The sequence below is a fragment of the Talpa europaea genome (assembly GCF_964194135.1).
Source record: "Talpa europaea genome assembly, chromosome: 11".
Lineage (NCBI taxonomy): Eukaryota > Metazoa > Chordata > Mammalia > Eulipotyphla > Talpidae > Talpa > Talpa europaea.
The window spans coordinates 44,447,255-44,467,291 of NC_140078.1; the positions used below are offsets into that span (position 1 = coordinate 44,447,255).

Genomic DNA, 20,037 nt, shown 5'->3' on the forward strand with positions numbered 1-20,037 from the left:
CAGAAGCGCGGGAGGGTGAGAGAATTCATCAGAGCCAGGGCAGGGAGCAGAACAGGTAGGACCGAAGTACACTGCTGAGGGGAGCAGCGGGCAGTAGGAGAGGTCTGCGCGCTATGTGGGACCCTCGCCCGGCAGCCGGGGATGGAACCGGCGCTGCAGAGGCTGCGGGCAGCTTTGCAACCCAGTGCGCAACCGCTGAGCCACTGCGGAGGCCCTAACTTAAAATTCTGACTTGCAATTCTATCTAGCCGGGCTCAATATGATAATCATGTTTTGACCATGTAAGCAAACTTGATATTCACTGCTATCGATATTAAACGAGCAGCTACCAATGCATTTTAATGTCCTATGTCATGTCCAGAATTTGTTAAATATGGCCTGCAATGCCAACTAAAACACTTCCTTCTTTGAGAGAGAGCAATGAAAACTATTGACCAATGCTCTGTCTGCCTAAGTTAAGTCTAGCATAGACTTAACACAGCCATGTCCTGAGGAATGTGCTCTGATGGGCCATTTTGGACTCCAGCATGGTTTTGTTGGAGCAGCTCAAGGGGCAGGAGTTCCTATTTGCCAGAAATTCAGATGTAAATGCAATAAAGGATTGGAGAGGCAGACTTGGGCAGTGAGAAGGAGACAGTAAGTCAGTGAAGCTGTGACTCTGGGTTGTCTGCTCAGAGGCAGAGGTCTCCTGAGACCCCTCTCATATGCGGGTGGGGAGTGAAAGCATGGCTATGGCATTTGACTGCCTGTTTGAAACCCAATTTTACCCTAGGACTGGTTCTATCCCACTGGGGAGGTTAAGTTTCCTCTCTACACCTCACAAATGAAATCTAGTAATGGTTCCTCCTTTGAGGGACTGTTGAAAGAATCAAAGAAGTTAATAATATTTAAAAGCCTTAAAAAAATAATATCTCCCACACAGCATGCACTGTGCATACATTACGTGCTATTATTAATTTTTCACCATGTCCTGGAGAAACTGTCTCCCAGAATCTCTCTCTGATATCATGTCACGCTTGCCAATCAGCTTTCTAATTACCAGTTTGAATTCTCATAATTCCACAATACCAGGAAAGTGGGCATCAGCGGGATAGAATGCAAATATTTCCATCTTTCTTTGAACAGAATAATCTAGTTTTACTAATGTATAAAGAGCTTTCTGGTTTATATCTCCATTGAATTCATTCACTTACTCACTTTTTCATTCAATAATTACTCTGGTGCTCTGAATAGATCAATCTCCAGGTAAATGGTGCTTCAGGAGGCTTCAATAAATATTGGGGAGACAGGTATGGTAGGGAGAAGTCCTGAAAATTGAGTGCTAGCATCCAATCTCTAGATCTGGTGGTTAGTTGTGAAGTGTTTGGTGTGAAGAATGAATAATAAATCTCCATACCATTGTCTGAGAACAAAAGAAATCACCTTGAACATCCCTTAGCCCTCTTAGGGGAGGATATAGGCAAGAATAGAAGCTTTTCCTAGGCTTCAGAGCCCTCACTGCTCTCAAGGCACAGCAATCTGTGTACCTTAAGCAATGGTAATAAAACTCCTGAGGCTCACAAGGCCTGGATTGACCTCCAGGTCCCATACCAAGGGGTCAAGAGAGCAACTCTCGCCTACAGAGAAAAGTCTATCTGATCCTTTTGGGGAGGTGAAGCCCACACACCATATACTTTCTGTTATGGAGATGTACACATTGCTGGAAATGTCTTTCCCTGAAGACTCCAGGGAAGAGAGACAAGATACCCATTCCAACTCTATCAGGTTCAGAATTTCAGGGTCTTTTCCTATTACCACTTCCCCTCCCTTTCACATGACATGACATACCGAGGTTTCATCTTTCATGGGGGTGGAGAGAGAGGCCTCACCCTCAGTCCTCCTAGGCAGGCATTGCAGGAGATTCTGTCAGCTGCAGTCAGGATTTCATGCCCAACAGTGAGTCATTCCCATTTCCCCTCTATTATTACAGATTCTCTCCTTGCCTTGCTACTCAATTGGTCAGATAAGAGAACTGCAATATCCTGTTGTAGCCTTACCCTAGAGATAAAGAAGCTTTCTCTCTGTCTGCAGGAGGAAAATATCACAGTTGGGTAATGAAAGAAATTTAAACAGATCAGCCAGCCCCCTAGGAGGGAACTAATAAAATTCCTAGCAAACAAAGTGCTTCTTTAACCTTTTGTTCTCTTTTATCAACAAATAAAGTCCATTCTCATTGTAATTTCCTGTCTGCTTCTCAAAATTACTTTTATTAAAAAAGGTAAGGAAATGAATCTTCAGCCCCCAAGTGGGTTGACATGAGGTAGCATCAGCTGACCAAATGCTGTCTCCTGCCCCCATCGTCACACTGTCATTCATCTGGCCCAGGCCCCTCCTTTCCTCCTCAGACCTCAAATCTAAAGCCAGAGTAAATAGAGGAGTCACAGGTCTTAGGATGATATCAAGGCTTCCTTTAGATTCAACCAGACTGGGGCCCTATCTTTATTTCTGCTTCAATTGTGGATTTAGTGCTGGGGTCTTCAGGGAACTCAGGTCCTGTCCAGCAGTCAAGATAAACCAGGCACATGTTTGGAAATCCTAAGATTTCTAAATCCGAAGAATGCACCACTCTGATAGCTCAGTGAAAATGCAAGGTGCCCTCCTTGGCCACTTTTGTTAGTTGAAATGAAATCTTTTATTTTCTGCTGGAAAATAGGGTGGCACCAAGAATTGATGTGTGAAGTTGGAGCCAGTTGTTTACATTTGTTATCCATTGGCTTCCAACAATATGTTAGAAATATAATGAAGATCGTCTTTAAAATATTCAGATAACAGGAAGAATTGTTGATCTTTTACATCGATGTTGGTAATCAAATGAAAAATGGGTTATTTCTGATTACTGTAGATTAATTATGAAATTTTCACTTTGCTATCATTTATAAAGATGCATGTATTCTGAGAACTTTGCTAGTTCATGAAGTTGAAGAAACCATGATAGGCATAAACTATTTCATAGGCTAAATCAGTACAATTTCCTGATGTGGTATATATGAACTAAAATTCCCATTATTACTAATATTCAAATAGTAGTTTGAAAGAGAATGTGGATACATTTCATGTGACTTTAGTCTTTGCAGAACTAGAATATCTTTAATATCTTTTAACAGATATTAAAATATAGACACAAATTTTAATATCTCATTTTACGAGGAAAAGTAGAGCTATTAATTTTCCAAAATAAAAATGAATTGAGACACAATTTCAAAGCGGGAGAGTCCATGGAACTGTGAAGCGGCTTATGTTGCCACCAAGGAGTCAATATCACCTCATGGATTAACACAGAAATAACTCCCTATGTCCTTCTTCAGTCTCTCTTTGTTATACTTTGAGTTTCTGCATATTTTGATTTTATCAAATGTCTTCAAGGTGCAGCCCTTGATTCAATTGTGGTAAGCGCTACACCAAATAAGGTTCACACCAAAATAACAGTAAGTGTTAATTGGACGGCTCTGGGTATTATTATCTTGTTCTAACCCCTCATTTATATATACTTCTATTTTTCATTGAGGTAGCATGGATTTATAGCACAGTATATGATTGTGGGGTATAGTTTCACATTTTAGATGCATGGTGTGTTAATTGGGAAAAAAATCTTAATGATACTTAGACATAGAGTTTATTAGATAATCAAAGTGAATATTCTAACCCAGGAAACAGTCTGACAGATTTTGCTCTGTGAGAGCTGCTTTAATAAACACAAGTTTGAATTTAGTTTATGTAAGTAGGAACAGTCAGTTGGTGATGTTAAGAATGTATTCTTGGTAGGATTTCTAGTTCTAAATGTGTCCCAACCTAAAGATATGCTGATCTAGAAGTAGGCAAATCAGGATTTAATCTCTTCCTTCCAGAAGAATGTACTGCAGATGTAGTGGGGAGAAACATGGGGTGGACTGGGGTAGGAGGGGTGGAGAGTTGAGACTGGAGGCACAGGGTTGAAAGAATTCACCAAAGACAATGGAGAACAGAAAAGGCTGACTTACTCAAATACCCTGTAAGAGAGCAAAGGGTGCACACAAAGGAGAATTTGAAGTTCTGTTTTGAGGGCTTTCTTACCTGGGATGCGAGTTTGCACCATTTATCTGCTGGGATATCTGATCTCAAATGCTGACCTTTGACAATGTGTCCTGGCCTCTGCTTCTGCATTCCTGGAGCCGGGCTGGTTTTTCTGGTCATGGTGGTTGGTCTATCATCTCCATGGTTGGTCCTCATCTCCAATTCCCTGATCTATTCAAGCCTCCCAAACCTGCCTGCTGGGCAAGAAGTGGGGTCTTAGTTTTAAATATTATTAAATGGTACCCTAACAGGAGAGATGGGTACTCAGGATTAAATCTTCATCTGACTCCTTGGTTTTGGTGGGTGTGAAAAGACTGATTTTACAAAGTTCAAGCAGAAGATTGATTCCCTCAGTCTGTCCTGTTCTGAGAAGATAACTGCTCTCTTGCTTGCTAGATAGGAGATGCAGGTGGGGGTAATGTGTTAGTTTTGGTGCCCCAGAAAATTTCACAAATACCTTCACAGTTACCACACCACACCCAACACCAAAATGTCCATAATCCTCCGCCATAGTTAATTGGACCCCCTCTGCCCTTTCTTATCACCCTTCACTCTTCCTCTCTGGTAGCCTCAAATCTAGAGTCAGATTTCTAGAGTTTGTTTTGCTTTTTTTCTGTCCCTTTGTTTTGTTCATCTATATTTTACCTGAGTGAAAATCATCTTTCTCCCTCTGACTTATTTTGCTTAGTATAATCCCCTCAGTTCCATCCAGTTCCATCTTGTTGTGTATGGCAAAAGCTCATCTTTTTCTAGACCTGATTATACTGTGCATATTTACCACATATTCTTAATCTACTCATCTGTCATTGCCAACCCTTCATTTATAAATCCCTGTAGAATCACTGTACCAATGGCCCTCAAATAGAGCGTGAAGAACTGAGGCCACAGTCAGGGACTCTTACTCCAAATCCCCTGGTCTTTCCATCACATAAAGAATGAGATTCTTCATTACTCTTCTCCCCAAAACACTCTCTGGACATCTCTGGGTGCCTGGCACTGCATCCTGAGCACAGTGAACCCGGAACATTAGAAATTGTACCGATGGTCTTCATAGCCAGTGGACCCTAAGCCTTGTCCCAGAGGATGCCCCTCTGCAGGACACCTGGCACATATCAGCCCAACTCAGCAAGCCTTTCACTTCCTGCAGGGAGCCTAGTTTAGGGCCACCTGAAGCTTCTGTCCATGTCGTATTATAATAGGTCTTATCAAACCACCCCACTCACACTGGAGTAGGAAGACAGTACTGTAATCTCATCCCTACGTTCCACAAGGCCACCTCCTGACTGACTTAGCAACCACAAATCATCAATAGTTGCTGTGTTTGTACTGAGGAGTTGCTTCATTCAAGAGCTGGGGATTCATGACTGTAAATTCATGACTTCTCCACAAAGCGTATCTCCCCATTCTTGTCTTCAAGGAGTAAGCAGTTGACAAATTGCAAACCCTAATTATCTGAGCTCGCTCTCTCCCTTTGTGCTCCAGCTTCATGTTTCATATGGGATGAGGCATTGTTATTCCCATTTTTAAATGAATACAAAAAGGCTCAGACAGGTCAGGGGCTGTCCTAGTGAGTTCCAGGATCCAGACCTTCTCAAATGGCCTCAGTCAGCATCATCCCCAAGTCCTACACCTGTTATTCCCTTTCCTTTGTCAGAGCACAAAACAAAAATCATCCTGTATACCTCTGAGTCCTTCTCAAGCAGAGCGAGGAATCAAAATAGCATCAGACATAAGATGGGTTAACAAAGGGAAAAATAAACAATTTAATAATATGCATATGAGGAATCCTCATTGTTGTAAATTTTAATTGATAACGGGGGCCAAGAATATTGTGTTTGGGGGCTTGGCGCATCAAGGATAGAGAGGGTGGAGACTTTACATGACAGACAAGAAGGGGATGATCTGATTCTTACTCTGAGAGTAAAAGTGAGATTCTTAGGTAGACAGAATATGTTTAATGATAAATTTCAAACTTGTTGAGGTCCGCAAACTTTATTTTCCTGGGTCATAAAAGATAGAGTAATGATTGCTTCTTTGATTGGGGAAGGGGTGCTAGTTAAGGACATATAGATCTCTTCTGCAGTTAGAAAAGGGTAATTAGGCAAGAACAGAAAATTTTCCTACCCTCCTTTCGGGCCCTCACTTTTCTCAAGCAAAACAATCTGCATTTTTTTAAGTAATGGTAATAAAACTGCTAAGGTTTACAGGACCTTGGTTGACCTCTAATTTTCATTCCAAGTTTATAAGAGGTCTGTTCTGGGCCTATTGAGAAAAGTTTATGTGACCCTTTTGAGCAGATTGACCCACATCTTCTTAAGGACTCGTGTTGCATGTGAGAAAGCACACTGTTCTTTATTGTGGATGGGATCTTGTGTTATAACCACACACTAACAACTATTTTATTTTGTTGTTATTATTCCTTGGCAGTTTGCAGATTCATTTAACTTTAACCCCCACAAATGGCTTTTGGTGAATTTTGACTGCTCTGCCATGTGGTAAGTTTCCCTTTCACCATCTACTCTATATTCACCAATCTTTGAATAATGACTTCAGTGAAAGAAATTCCACGGATGAAGGTACCAGTGCCATAGGAGCACATGCACCTCTCACTCACTGCTTACTTCCACTTCTGAACTATGGATGGAATTTTCGCTAAGTCTTACCCTGGTTTTGTACTGTTATCTAGAATACATTACTGCAACATAGTGTTACAGGAAAAGAGGAAGCCAATAAAGAAAAATTTCATTTGATTTATGTAGAATAACACAAATCAAGTGCAAGGAAATTTCATCACATATTTCTAATTCAGTTACTTCTGTGTTTTTATTCTTGGATGCATAATGAATCTCACTCAAATGCTTAAAAACATTTGCTAACAAAAAATAAAAGTCATCCTATTTCCTAAGAAGTTACCTGGGAAAATATTAATAGTAGTGCCATAATCATGTTAGTTCTACTTAGAGCAAGAAAAAGAACTTAATAATTGAAGTGGATGATATTACATCACATTGATGTTTAAAAAATAATGATGACTAGGAGGAGAATACCAGTTTATAACTAATTTGATTTTTTGTTAATTTGTTTGAATTGTTGTTAAAATGGGGCAACTCAACTGGAATGCAACAGGCAACTGGAAACCCAAGATGTGTTGTAGATTTGCTTACAGTCTCACTACCCAGGCCAGGGCTTGCAGATGCAGCATTTAACAGCAATAGGGGTAACATATTAATAACTAGAAGTGAGAAAAAACAGAAAATTTCCTATCTCACCGGATGCAGGTGGAGAATGTATACACATATATCTAAAGCAATACTCATTTTACAAACACACACACAAATAAAAGGACACATAGAGAACATGTGGGAATTGTTCCAGTTGGATGCAAAAAGAAAATGGAGCATTATGCTGTTTTTTGGTCTGAATGAAGCAAATTCAGGTACAGATCCTATTTCCACTTTCATTCAAGCTGTCACTGATTACACTTTTTCTCTAACTGCTAAGAATACTCCTGGATTTTTAACCATGTAAGTACAGCCTAAAAAGCCAAAGATGAATAGCTGGACTGCATCATCCCTCCTGTTTGCAAGGCAGCTGCTCCCTGCTATGGGTGTGCTATGCACCTGTGGTCCAGCATGGACAGTCAGTGTGTCTGCGGAGGATGCAAGACAGGAAGAGCTTTGTAACATGGTGACAGGGAGTGGGAGAAAGTGGGGAATCTACTTAGAGGTTGTTTAGCCCTGTCCTGTGTATTTGTAGAATCCAAAGTATATATTTTGCTATGAGATTATTGCAGTAATATGAACAATCCCAACACAATTGCATACAAATAAAAGGACTGGTATAAGAACCAGTTTTAGAAATGGATAATCATCCCTCTACTCTTAAGATTTGAAAACAAGCAAACAAATAATCTTAAGTGATGAATATTTTATAGATATGTTTAAAGATTTTGATAATACAACAAAGAAGTCTCATGGACATTTTTGTATTCCTTAAAATAAGAAGGCTCTCTCTTTTGTTTAATGAAATTTTACCAATGGTTAGTTCATAATTTAAAGTAAACACATTGGTTATATTCTCCAAATATCAAAATGGACAAGATAATTGAAGTTTCTAAAACTTGCAATCATCATAAGCATAGTAAATACATTTCATAATGATTTCATTATTCTGTTCATAAGTCATTTATTATTCATTTGGGTTTTTTGAGTCTGTTATATAAAAATAAGTATCATTCTGCTCAGATCTGAATGTCTCTTTGCTATCAAATATTTTCCAAAGAGAGCTTCAAATTCCACACACTAAGATCATATTTTATCTATATTGCAAAAAAAGAAGTTTGATTTAAGAAAATAGAATGTCCTCACAATGGTCTTATAGCTTTTGTGCATCTCTATTACACTGGGGATTTTTAAAAATTCGATTTCTTTGAAAGATTTTTTTTCTAAATTTCCTTTTTTTATTTATTAAATTGTTTTTCTTACATCATTGTAGTCCTCATAGTTCTCCTCCACCATAACACCCATTAACATTCACCATATTCCTTTGTGTTCTTTCCTATCCTGTTTTGACTTCTACCCACTTTGCTGTATGCCTCAGTTCTATGGTCGTGCTAGTTTTGACTTTTTCTTGATCTTTTGTTTGATTTCTCTAGATTCCACATATAAGTGAGACCATCAGTTTTTATCTTTTTCTTTCTTATTTATTTCTGCTAGCATAATCCCTTCCAGCTCCATCCGTATTGCCACAAATGGCATGAGTTTGTCTTTTTTTTTTAAACTTGGTATATTTTTAAAGATTTATTTATTTTATACAAGAATTGGGGTACAGGCCAGAGATGGGGGCGGTGAGAGGATTCACCAGAGACAGAGCAGGGAACAGAACAGGCAGATGGACCGAAGTACACTGCTGAGGAGAGCAGCGGGCAAGACAGGAGCGGTCTGTCCTTCCATGTGGGTTTCTCCCTGGCCAGCCGGGAATCAAACTTGTGCTGCAGTGGCTGCGGACTGCTTCATAGGTTGCGTCTTAACCCCTGCGCCACCAGGGAGGCCCGAGTTTGTCTTTTTTAATCACTGAATAATACTCCATTGTTTAAATATACCACAAGTTTTGGTCATTTCATCTATTTGGGGGCATTTGGGTTGTTTCCATGTCTTGGCTATTGTAAATAGTTGTAAATAGTGCTGCAATACCACAGGAGGGCAGATTTCCTATTGAATTAGTGTTTTTGTGTCCTTGGGGTAGATTCCTAGAAGTGGAATCACTGGATCATATGGTAGTTCCATTTTTAGTGTTCTGAGTAAACTTCACACAACTTTTCATAGTGACTGGACAAATTTACATTCCTACCAGCAGTGTAAGAGGGTTTTCTTTTTCTCCACACACTCATCAGCATTTGTTTCAGGTTTTTTAATGTGGCACATTCTTATTGGAGTAAGGGGGTATCTCATTGTGGTTTTGATTTGCAGTTCCCTGGCAATTAGTGATATTGAACATTTTTTCATATGCATTTTGGTCATTTGCATTTCTTCTTTAGTGAAGTGTCTTTTTAGTTCTTCTACCCATTTTATGACTGGGTTGTTTGCTTTGGTTAATTTGGAAGATTTTTAATAACTCTAGTTATGGTAAGATTTGAGTCTAGAACTTGTTTTAGAACCTAGAGTGCACAATTTTTTATTTATTTTATATCTATATGTGTATATATTTTACATCATTGTTCATTTTTGTACAATGTTTGATACCGCCTCTCAGATGTAATTCCCATAAAATTTCCATTACTATTTCACCCAAGAACTCTCACCTAGTCTCTTTTTTTATTTTTTATTATTATTTTTTTAATTTTATACATCATTTTTCATTTTTGCACAATATATGTATTTTCATCTTGGTTATAGTCCCCATACAATTCCCACCCCCCTTGTTTTCATCCTACTCCCTCCTCCCGCCCCCATAGTGTGTCTCTGGTTTATAGTTTCTTGTTGATTTTGATTTTTACACGCAATTTTCAGTAACACGGATGGAACTGGAAGGGATCATGCTCAGTGAAATAAGCCAGAAAGAAAAAGAAAAATACCAGATGGCCTCACTCATAGCAGGAATTTAGAAAACCCAAATAAGGGACCAGGAAAAAGACTAATTACAATAAAGTAAAAATCAAAATCACCTAGTCTCTTGTGCTCTGCCCTCCCCTGTTTTGATCTGTCTCCCTCCCCTCTCCTGCTGTATGTCTCCGATTTATAGTTTGCCTGCTAGTTTTGTTTTGTTTTTTTCTGACTTTGTTTGGTTTCCCATGTTCCTCCTATAAGTAAAGCAAATTTGTGTGTCATCCTTGTGCAGGGGCCCTGCTAATCTTCTCTTTATTGTTCCAATGTTAATGTCTGTGCTACTGAAGCAAACAGAAGAGGATACAAATTTTGTGTATCATTTTGGTTTCTTTGCCCTTTGCCCCCATGCCCTTTAGCAGTTGGAATTTGTTCCAGCTGTTGCTATTACCATGAAGTGGTCTGGCCCTCATGCAGTTGGCCAGATGCAGTGTTGTAGATTTTAAAGACAAACTTAAGAAGCTGTACTTTCAATATAACATAGAATTCTTCTTCCTCTCTTCCCTTAAAGTCATCCTCAGTAATGTGTCTGGTGACAAGGAGAGACCTTCCTCACCTTGGGTCCCATTCCATGAAAGAGCTCCTGATGCCTACAAAAGATGTTTCTCTGTGTGTGTGTTTGTGTGTGTATGCAGGTGCACCTGCACATATTGCAACTATCTGCTTGCTTGTTTAAATTATAATTTATAATAACATTAAAATTTACCCAAAAAAGCAAAGACAGGACCTAAATATTGAGGAGCAGACCACCACATCATAGACCCACAGGACACACAGACAATGAATAAAGTACAATAAGAAATTGCAAATACAAAGCATTCACTGAATGTAAACTGCAGCAAGACTTATGCTTACAGTTACACTTGGAGACATAATAGAAAAGTGCAACTCAAGAAAATAATGAGCTAACAGCCCAAATTAAGCTAGAAAACAGCAGCAGATTAACTGTCAAGAACTAGAAGGGGAAATAATAAAGATTTAAAAATATTAAGAAGAAATAGAAAATAAGGGTAGAGTAAAGCAATGAAGTCACATGTTGGTCCCTGACCCACCTGAAAACATAGATGATCAGTGGGAAAATGGATCAAAAATAGAAGAGACACAGATGGATTTTATTGGAAATTGAAGGACTTAATCACAGATGCAGACATTTTTTTAAATAGTAAGTAGGGGAATACTATGAATAACATTTTGCCCCAAATTGGGATTAATAACATTTGCCCCTATAATTCATATTCAATATTCTACATGTTCAACACATATTCAATAACTACAAAGTATATTACCAAAACTGACTCAAGGATAAATAGAAAAACTGAAAGATCTTGTAGCTGTTAAAGATGACGTGCCAGTAGTTAAATTCATACAACAGAAATATCCAATACTCCTAATAGTAAGTTCTATCAAACTTGCAAGGTATGTATCAGTCCAATGGTAACATGGTTTTACCACCACATGTTTTTTGATTTCAAAAAAAAAATTGCTGCTAGTCATTGCTAGTAGTCTATGGGAAGAGAAATGTGAATTTCATTTACAAAAGCCAGTTTTTTACCCCATTCTTTTTGTTCCCCCTCTCTTTAAAGTTAGGCTCAAAGCTCTCCCAGTACGGAGAACCCCAAGGAAATTCCTCCATTGGTTCCTCATATAATACCAATGATACATCAAAATGCACCAAAATGACTGTACATTCACACAATCAATGGCACCCACTAAGAAGTGGAAGAACCACAAGTCATAAGTAGCACCCATTAGACTGCTTACTGCCACTCACTGACATGGTCTGTCTTTTAACCCTTTGAAGAAATAACAATTGCCTTGCATAAAAAAAAAATAACACTTTATCTCTCTCTCCTCATTTGTAAGACACATATTGACCTCCTTATTTTATGCTTGCTGGTATTGATCTGCAAGGACTCTCATATTATATTTGATTTCAAACCTAAGCTACAATCACATTGACCTTTCTTCTCTAGTTTGCCCCAAGAACACTCTATTTGGTACAAATTATGTTGAGATGATGTCTATGCTGCCAGTTGAGGCAGAGAAGCAAGTGCTAGACCTTCAAGTCCCAGTCCAAAGGAGAATTTGGAGCTTAGCTGGCAGTAACACCCTTCGTGTTCTGTGGGACAAGTAGGTGGGAAAGACCTGGGCTCTGAGGACAGCATGCCCAGCACCAGGCACAGCTCCTCAGTGCATCCTCTCAATTTTCACTAGTGTTTCCTGCCACAGCCAGGCACCTTGTAGTCCTGGAAGGATAGGCGGGTAAACACTACCCTACTAGTTGTCTCCTCCAACATCAACGCAATAGCTCTAGATACCACTGGGCATCCCATAACTCAGTTCAATTCTGACACTCCCCAGAGTCAGCACAGACCTCAGAAGTTTAAAGGCCTCAGTCCCACAGACTGACTGCAGGTCAGAAACCAATCAAAAATAGTGCATCCCAGATTACCCAAACTTCTGTCCAACTTGACGACAAATACAGTCATTCCCACAACCCCTGCTCTTTCAGGTTTGATAATTCACTAGAACAACTCACAGAACTCAGGAAGCACTTCACTCACATTTACTTGTTTGTAATAAAGGGTGCAAATGGCAGAGATGCATAGGGCAATGTGTGGAACTTGGTGGGGGGGGCACAGAGCTCCCCTGTCCTTTTGGGGTGCATCATGATGTGTCCAGCACAGAAGCCTCTCTGAACTCTACAATTTAAGGGGGTTATGGCAGTTTTAATTCCATAGGTATAATTTATTAACTCATTGGTCATTGGTAATTAATTCAATCTCCAACTATCTCACTTTCGCAGAGATTGGGGATGGGGGGAGGCAAATTCCCACCCCTCTGATTACGCTCAGAAGAAAAAAAAAATACTGGATGGTTTTGCTTATAGGAGGAATATAGGGAAACCAAAGAAAGGGTCAAAAAAAAAAAAGAGACAAAACTTGCAGGCAAACTGTAGATCTGAGGCATACAGCAGGGGAGAGGGAGGGAGAGGGATCAAAATGGGGGAGAAGAGCACAAGGGACCATGGTAACTGTTGACAGGGGGTGTAGTGGTGGAAGACTTATGGGAACTACACCTGAGGGGAAAAATCAAAAAAAGAATAACGATGAATGAAGATAAAAATGTTTAATAAAAAATAAATTAATTAAAAAAAAAGCAAATTTCCACCCCTCTACGACTGGATTTTCCTGATGTCAACTCCCTCTTAATGGTTTCAGGGCCAGCACTTGTTATGTCATAAATATATGAGAGATATGTATCATGGCACCCAAGGGCTTAAGAGACATATGCCAGTAAGCTGAGACAAATACCAAATATTTGTCTTTATTATACTCCCACCAGTACTTGAAGGTCTGCTGGTGACTGCTGTGCTACAGTGAGGTGGGGCGATGAATTTGTGCAGACTGGGGCCTGCAGAGGAGTCCCCAAGCTAGTGTGCTGAACTGAGCAAGGATGAAGAGGGCATAGGAGGAGCAAAGCTGTCGATGTCCATCCCAGGCACATCCTTATTGAGTGCCATTCTCTCTTCTCTAAAACCAGGGTGAAAAAGAGAACAGACCTAACTGGAGCTTTCAAACTGGACCCTCTCTACCTGAAGCACAGTCACCAGGATTCAGGTAAGCCCTGACCTTCTTTTCTATTGTCTCTGTCCAGTTTTGTTGTCATCAGAGCTATACCAAAGTGCCAGGGAGCCAGAAAGGAATCCTGTTCACAGAGATCTCCCTGAGGGGGCAGGGGTGAGGCTTTGGACTTGTTGGCACCCCCACTCCAGAATTGCTCAGCACAGGAGCAGCAAGGGGAGATGACTGGCAGCACACATGGCTATCAATCCTGATGGACACCTCCAACAGAGAAACGTAAGATCATGACTGCCTGGTATCTCTCTGAAAGAGCTTACTTCCACTTATTATCAATTCCAGTGGGGCCAGGGGAGGTGGGGAGGTGATGGTGGCAGGGGAAGATTGTTGAGTTGCAAGATGAAGAGTATAAAAAGTGAAGGGTAATAGAATGAGGCTTCAATATGGACACCTGCAAAGTCTGGTGGGGAAGCAATGGGCAGGTAGCCTGAGAGCAGCTACAAACATCTCCAGAGACATTTCTCCAGAGGTTACTCAGGACTTCTTCATGCATCTCAGTTCCTCCAAAACGCAAACTAGTGCATCTAAGGCTGTCTTTTCCTGTGAGATTCCCCAGTGCCTACTTCCTCCCTGTTAAAATAGTACAGATTCCTTAAAAAAAAAAAAAAGGCTATTAAGAAAAAATACATGTGGTCCTGATGAAATAAAACGCATAGGGGCAGCCCACAAATGTTTGGGGGGAAGAATCGGTGTGTAGGTTGGAGGCGCAGGGGTGAAAAAAGACAGCATGGAGAATAGAAAAGGGGGATTTATTGAAATGCTTTGCTGAGAGGAGAAGGGGGCAAGACAAAAAGGGCTATCATCACAGACAGAGAGGAACCCCAGGCTTTATTTACACTCCAGGTATTGCTGATTGGTTAAGGTGACTGGCTTTGGGTGTGTCCTGACTACTGATCTGAATTAGCAAAATAAACCATCAGTTTAAAAGCCCAGTTCCCATGGCAGTCCTGTCCACTCCCTTTATGCATTCAAGCCTCCCAAATTTGCTTTCTGGGCAAGGAGTCAGGGGTTAATTTTAAAATTTAGCAGTGAATCCCTATGTTTATTGCAGCACAATTTACAATAGCTAAGATATGGAAACAATCCAAATGCCCCAAAACAGATGACTGGATCAAGAAGGCGTGGTACATAAACACAGTGGAATATTACTCAGCAATCAAAAAAGATAAACCCATGCCATTCCTAGCAACATGGATGGAGCTAGAAGGTATCACGCTCAGTGAAATAAGCCAGAAGGAAAAAGAAAAATATCAGATGGTTTCACTTATATGAGGAATATAAAGGAGCCAAATAAGAGAGCAGGAAAAAAATAATTATAATAATAAAAAAACAAATTTAGCAGGCAAGTATAAATCAGAGACATTCTGCAGGGGAGGGGATGGGAGAGGGATAAAAATGGTGGCAGGGTAGCGGGGAGAAGGGCTATGGTGATGGTGCATGGGTGAATTGGTGATGGGAATTTTACGGGGACTACACCTGGGAGGAATAAGCAAACCTTGTACAAAAATGAACAATGATGTAATAAATATATATATAATGTATATATATATATAATAAATTTAATGTGAGAAAAAATAAAATTTAGCAGTGATACCACCATGACGACAAGGAAGCTTTCCACCGCCACAGTGATTGGCTTACTTTCATCCATTTGCTAGGCAGCTCCTCCCACAAGGAGCTCCTGAGAACCTATACCTGAATCATTCGCAAGCTCTCTGCCGCCAGAACTGTGCCCACTTGGCTCACTGGGGCACAGCGCAGCCCCTGGAGGGAAAGGCAGGCTGAGTTGTGAAAGTTCTGTCATCTTCACTTTGTTTTCTTAGATACAATGGATACTTGGGGATCCTGGGGGGCCATGGAATGGAGAATATTTTTTTTTAAAGATTTATTTATTTATTCATTTATTTTTTATTTATCCATTTATTTCTTCATCCACACAAGCACTGGGTACAGTCAGAAGCGCGGGAGGGTGAGAGAATTCACCAGAGCCGGAGCGGGGAGCAGAGCAGGCAGAAGGACCGAAGTACACTGCTGAGGGGAGCAGCGGGCGGCAGGAGGGGTCTGCGCGCCATGCGGGACCCTCCTCCGGTGGCCGGGGAGCAGCCAGGGATCGAACTGGCGCCGCAGAGGCTGCCGGCAGCTTTGCAACCCAGCGCTCAACCACTGCGCCACCAGGGAGACCCATGAATGGAGAATATTTGACCCACCCTCCTAATTTATTGATGAGGAATCCTGTGGAAAATAATGTGGAAAATAATGTCATTTTGACCCCTGTGGAAAATAATGTCATTTTGAAGACGATGGCAGAAATGGAAGCGGCATCGACTAAAGTAGAAGCGCAGCCACTGTCTCCTCACAACCAGACACAATGTAAACATAGAAACAAGATTCTATTCTGATCAGAACCTAAAACTGCCTTGGCAAATAAGTCTAGTCTAAAAAATATGGAAATGGCATAAAATAATGCAAAATTATGAACCAAAACTGTCAAAGTTCTCATATTTTTCAAAATACATTTCATGTTTGAATAATTACAATCTCAGTTATCATCATGGCAGTTTAAAACCAAAATGTCCCTTCTGACCATTTATCTACTAGCACTGGTTTTGACAAAATTAAGTGAAGATGCTTTGTTTGATATATTGAACAGAACATGTTTTGACAACGTACCTTTCCAAAAATCCCATTGAACTTGTGCTAGAAAGTTATTGATTCATTAATTAATCTTTTTTTTTAATGGGGGTGGAGGGGTGGAGTGGGAGGGGGAGCTAGGGTCCAGAGATGAAGCAAATAAAATATGTGGCCTATGTTGTATTAATCAATGGCAGATAAGAAAATCCATTTAACCAGGCACTTCAGTTTGTTAAAGTTTTATAATTTTTTTAAAAGATTTATTTTTTATGTGTAGAAGAAGTGGGGTATAGGCCAGAGGTGTGGGAGATGAGAGGATTCACCAGAAACAAAGTGGGGAACAGAACAGGCAGACTGACTGAAATACACTGCTGAGGAGAGCAGCGGGTGAGTTAGGAGAGGTCTGCTGCGCCATGTGGATAGCTCCCTGGCTGGGGATCTAACTCATGCTGCAGTGGCTGCAGATAACTTCATAGGTTGCGTCTTAACCCCTTGCACCACCAGGGAGGCCCAAAGTTTTATAATTTTGAGGTGAACTTTTTTTAAAATCCGAATAGACTTGGAGATCTCTTTATGAACTAAAACCATTATTCATTGTGCTCGTCTCAAATGCATTTGCTCTAACTTGCAGAAGATTGATTTATGCAAATTATATGTCTAAATTTCCTTAACCTGGTTACTTTGACTTATTGGGAGGGATTTAGAATATCTCTAAGGCATCATCTCCAACATAGGCTGTGTGTTTTCTGTGGTTCTAGGTTTTATACAGTCACTTCCCCCTATTTTATTTTATTTTTATATTTTTTTTAAGATTTATTTATTTATTTATGCATACAAGAGCTGGGGCACAGGCCAGAGATGCGGTGGGGGGTAGGGGGTGGCGGTGAGAGGATTCACCAGAAACAGAATGGGGAACAGACCAGGCAGATTGACCGAAGTACACTGCTGAGGGGAGCAGCGGGTGAGACAGGAGAGGTCTGCTGTGCCATGTGGGTTTCTCCCTAGCCGACTGCAGATCGAACTTGTGCTTCAGTGGCTGCGGATAGTTTCAGAGTGGTGTTTAACCCTTTGAGCCACCAGGGAGGCGCTATTTTATTTTATTTTATTTTAAGATCTATTTATTTATGCATACAAGAACTGGGGTACAGGCCAGAGGTGTGGGGAGTGAGAGGATTCACCAGAGACAGAGTGAGGAAAAGAACAGGCAGACTGACTGAAGACATTGCTGAGGGGAGCAGCAGGCGAGACAGGAGAGGTCTGCTGCGCCATGTGGGTTTCTCTCTGGCCTGGGAAGGAACTCATGCTGCAAAGGCATGATAGCTTCTGTGCTTAACCCCTTGTGCCACCTGGGAGGCCCCACTATTTTAGCTCCCATAGGGCAGTCCTTCCCCTGCAGTTTCAGTTCTCACTGATGGCTCCAATTCAACACCACCTCTGTCAACACCACCTTCTCTTCTGATTCTATGCCTGCCCTAGGGGTTGTAGAAGTTTCCTGCTTTGCTAATTTTCAACTGCTTCCTTATCTCTTTGTCCTTTCCTTCTCCTCTTGATAGGAAAGTAGACTCTCCAGAAGGTATGGCCACTGCCTTGTCTCACATCTCCTTAGATGGTGGAACAGGAAGACAGAGGAGCCACCAGGGAGGCCCTGCAACAGGAATTTGATCCTGAGCCAGCCAGGGAGCAACACACAATGCGCAGCAGATCTCTCCTGTCTGGCACAATGCTCCCCTCAGCAGTGTATTTCAGTACATCTGCCTGTTAATGCTCCCTGGTCTCTCTGCTAAATCCTCTCATCCCCCTCACCTCTGGCTTACATCCCAGTTCTTGCATGCATTAATAAATAAATCTTTAAAAATAAAACAAATTATACAAAGTGAATAAGAATTCAACAAACAAGTTTTGGAAGAAGCTGGAATAGTGCAATTCTTCCCTTTATCTCCTTATTGCTCTCTAGTTTTTGAATTGGTTGTCTTTTCTTGCTCTGATCCACATGGCAGATAATATAGCTAACAGTATTTTATATTAGATATTTTACATTAAATATCTATTGTCACTAAAGAAAGATTAACCTTACTCTCTTGGTCCTAAAAGCAAAATGGTAGGAAGAACTTGTTGGCCCAGTTTGGTACAAATGACTGCCCTTACACCAATCAACCATAAATAGATAGGCAAAGTTAAATATGAATGTGTAATCTCCAGCAGGAACCATGTGAATAGAATTGGACAAGAGGCAGTTCCTACACAAAAGGGACAAAACAGACAAAACATTAGATGTCTCTTGCAAAGACTGACTTGGGATGGTGGTACCTGAATTAGAGATAAGAGGGATTCATAGACTTAATGGTGAAAATCATGTACTACATACAGTTTTTGTTATAATGATGTACTTCTGAAACCTATATGTGTTATAGTCCAATGTTACTACTTCAAAAAAAAATTTTTTAAACAAGGATTCAAGGAATAATTAGGGGAAAATCTACAGGTGATTTTCTTGGGGGAAGGATTGGTGAAAGAAAAGAAGTTAAGAGTGACTTTGAGGTTTCTGATTTCCTGTCAAAAAGGGAAAAAATGGTATTTAAATCAAATCAAATTATCTTAAACAGAAAAAATAGCAAAAAAGCAAAATGTTGTTCAAGAACAATGAAGGAATTCTCGGAATGGATTTAAGCCAAGGACATCTGATTAAACTTTATTGGGCTCAGAATTAAAAAAAAACAAACAAAAATCCCCACACAGTATTTCTTTTATTTTATCCCACTTTTATAGAAAAGCTGTTTCCTATCAAAATATTTGCTATGGCTATTTGAGGCCAAAAAAAAAAAATCTGCTTTTGCATTTTCCCTAAAAATTCTATTAATCAACACAAGCAATGACCCATTTTGTTTTTTCTAAGCAGATCACCAAAAATTAACTTAACATTTTATTTTTTTTGACATTAAAAATATTTTATTGGAAAGTTTCAGGTTCAGAGAATGGAAGCAAAATTTTGATCAAGGACATCATATATTAATAATGAACTATGTAGACTGTTTCATAGTAAAAAAAGTTTCTTAAAAACTGAACATACTAGAAATAAGCATTATTATGAAGGTGCACATTTTTAAAAATGAAAATTTTAAATAATATATTAAAGTTATAGAATAGAAATTATTATGCTTATTAATGAAAAGATTTTATATTTTATGACAGAGCTGCCTTGAAAGAGTTGTTTATATTTCATTAGCGTTTTTTTTTTATGTTGGATAGAATTGACAGATGGGAAATATAATTCCAGAGTGTCTGCCAAATTATGACCATGAATTCCTTAAATTTGTCAGAAAAAGATTGACTGCTGGCAGATATGCATTAAAAGCAAATCTTTATGTAACAACAAAAAAAAAACAAACCATGTTTTCAACTAGATGAAAGTACTCAAGCAAGGAACGGATGCTTTGAATATGATAGTTGGTGGCATTATTAGTAAAATCACCCTGCCCAGCAGACTTACACTATATTCCTGGTGGAAAAATTCCACATGTATTTTTATTTTATTTAAATTTTTTTAAAGATTTATTTATTTTATTTATATAAGCACT

General features: G+C 39.8%; 1 protein-coding gene across 1 annotated transcript in view; it reads left to right on the forward strand.

The window, feature by feature from the left end:
• DDC (dopa decarboxylase) overlaps positions 1 to 20,037 on the forward strand; it is a gene marked incomplete at its 3' end in the record, with an annotated part of 69,419 nt that overhangs the window by 36,878 nt on the left and 12,504 nt on the right. Inside the window, exons 8-9 of the mRNA XM_084247731.1 lie at positions 6,517 to 6,584; positions 13,734 to 13,810. Coding sequence (XP_084103857.1) covers positions 6,517 to 6,584; positions 13,734 to 13,810 — 145 coding nt within the window. The remainder of the gene's footprint in view (positions 1 to 6,516; positions 6,585 to 13,733; positions 13,811 to 20,037) is intronic.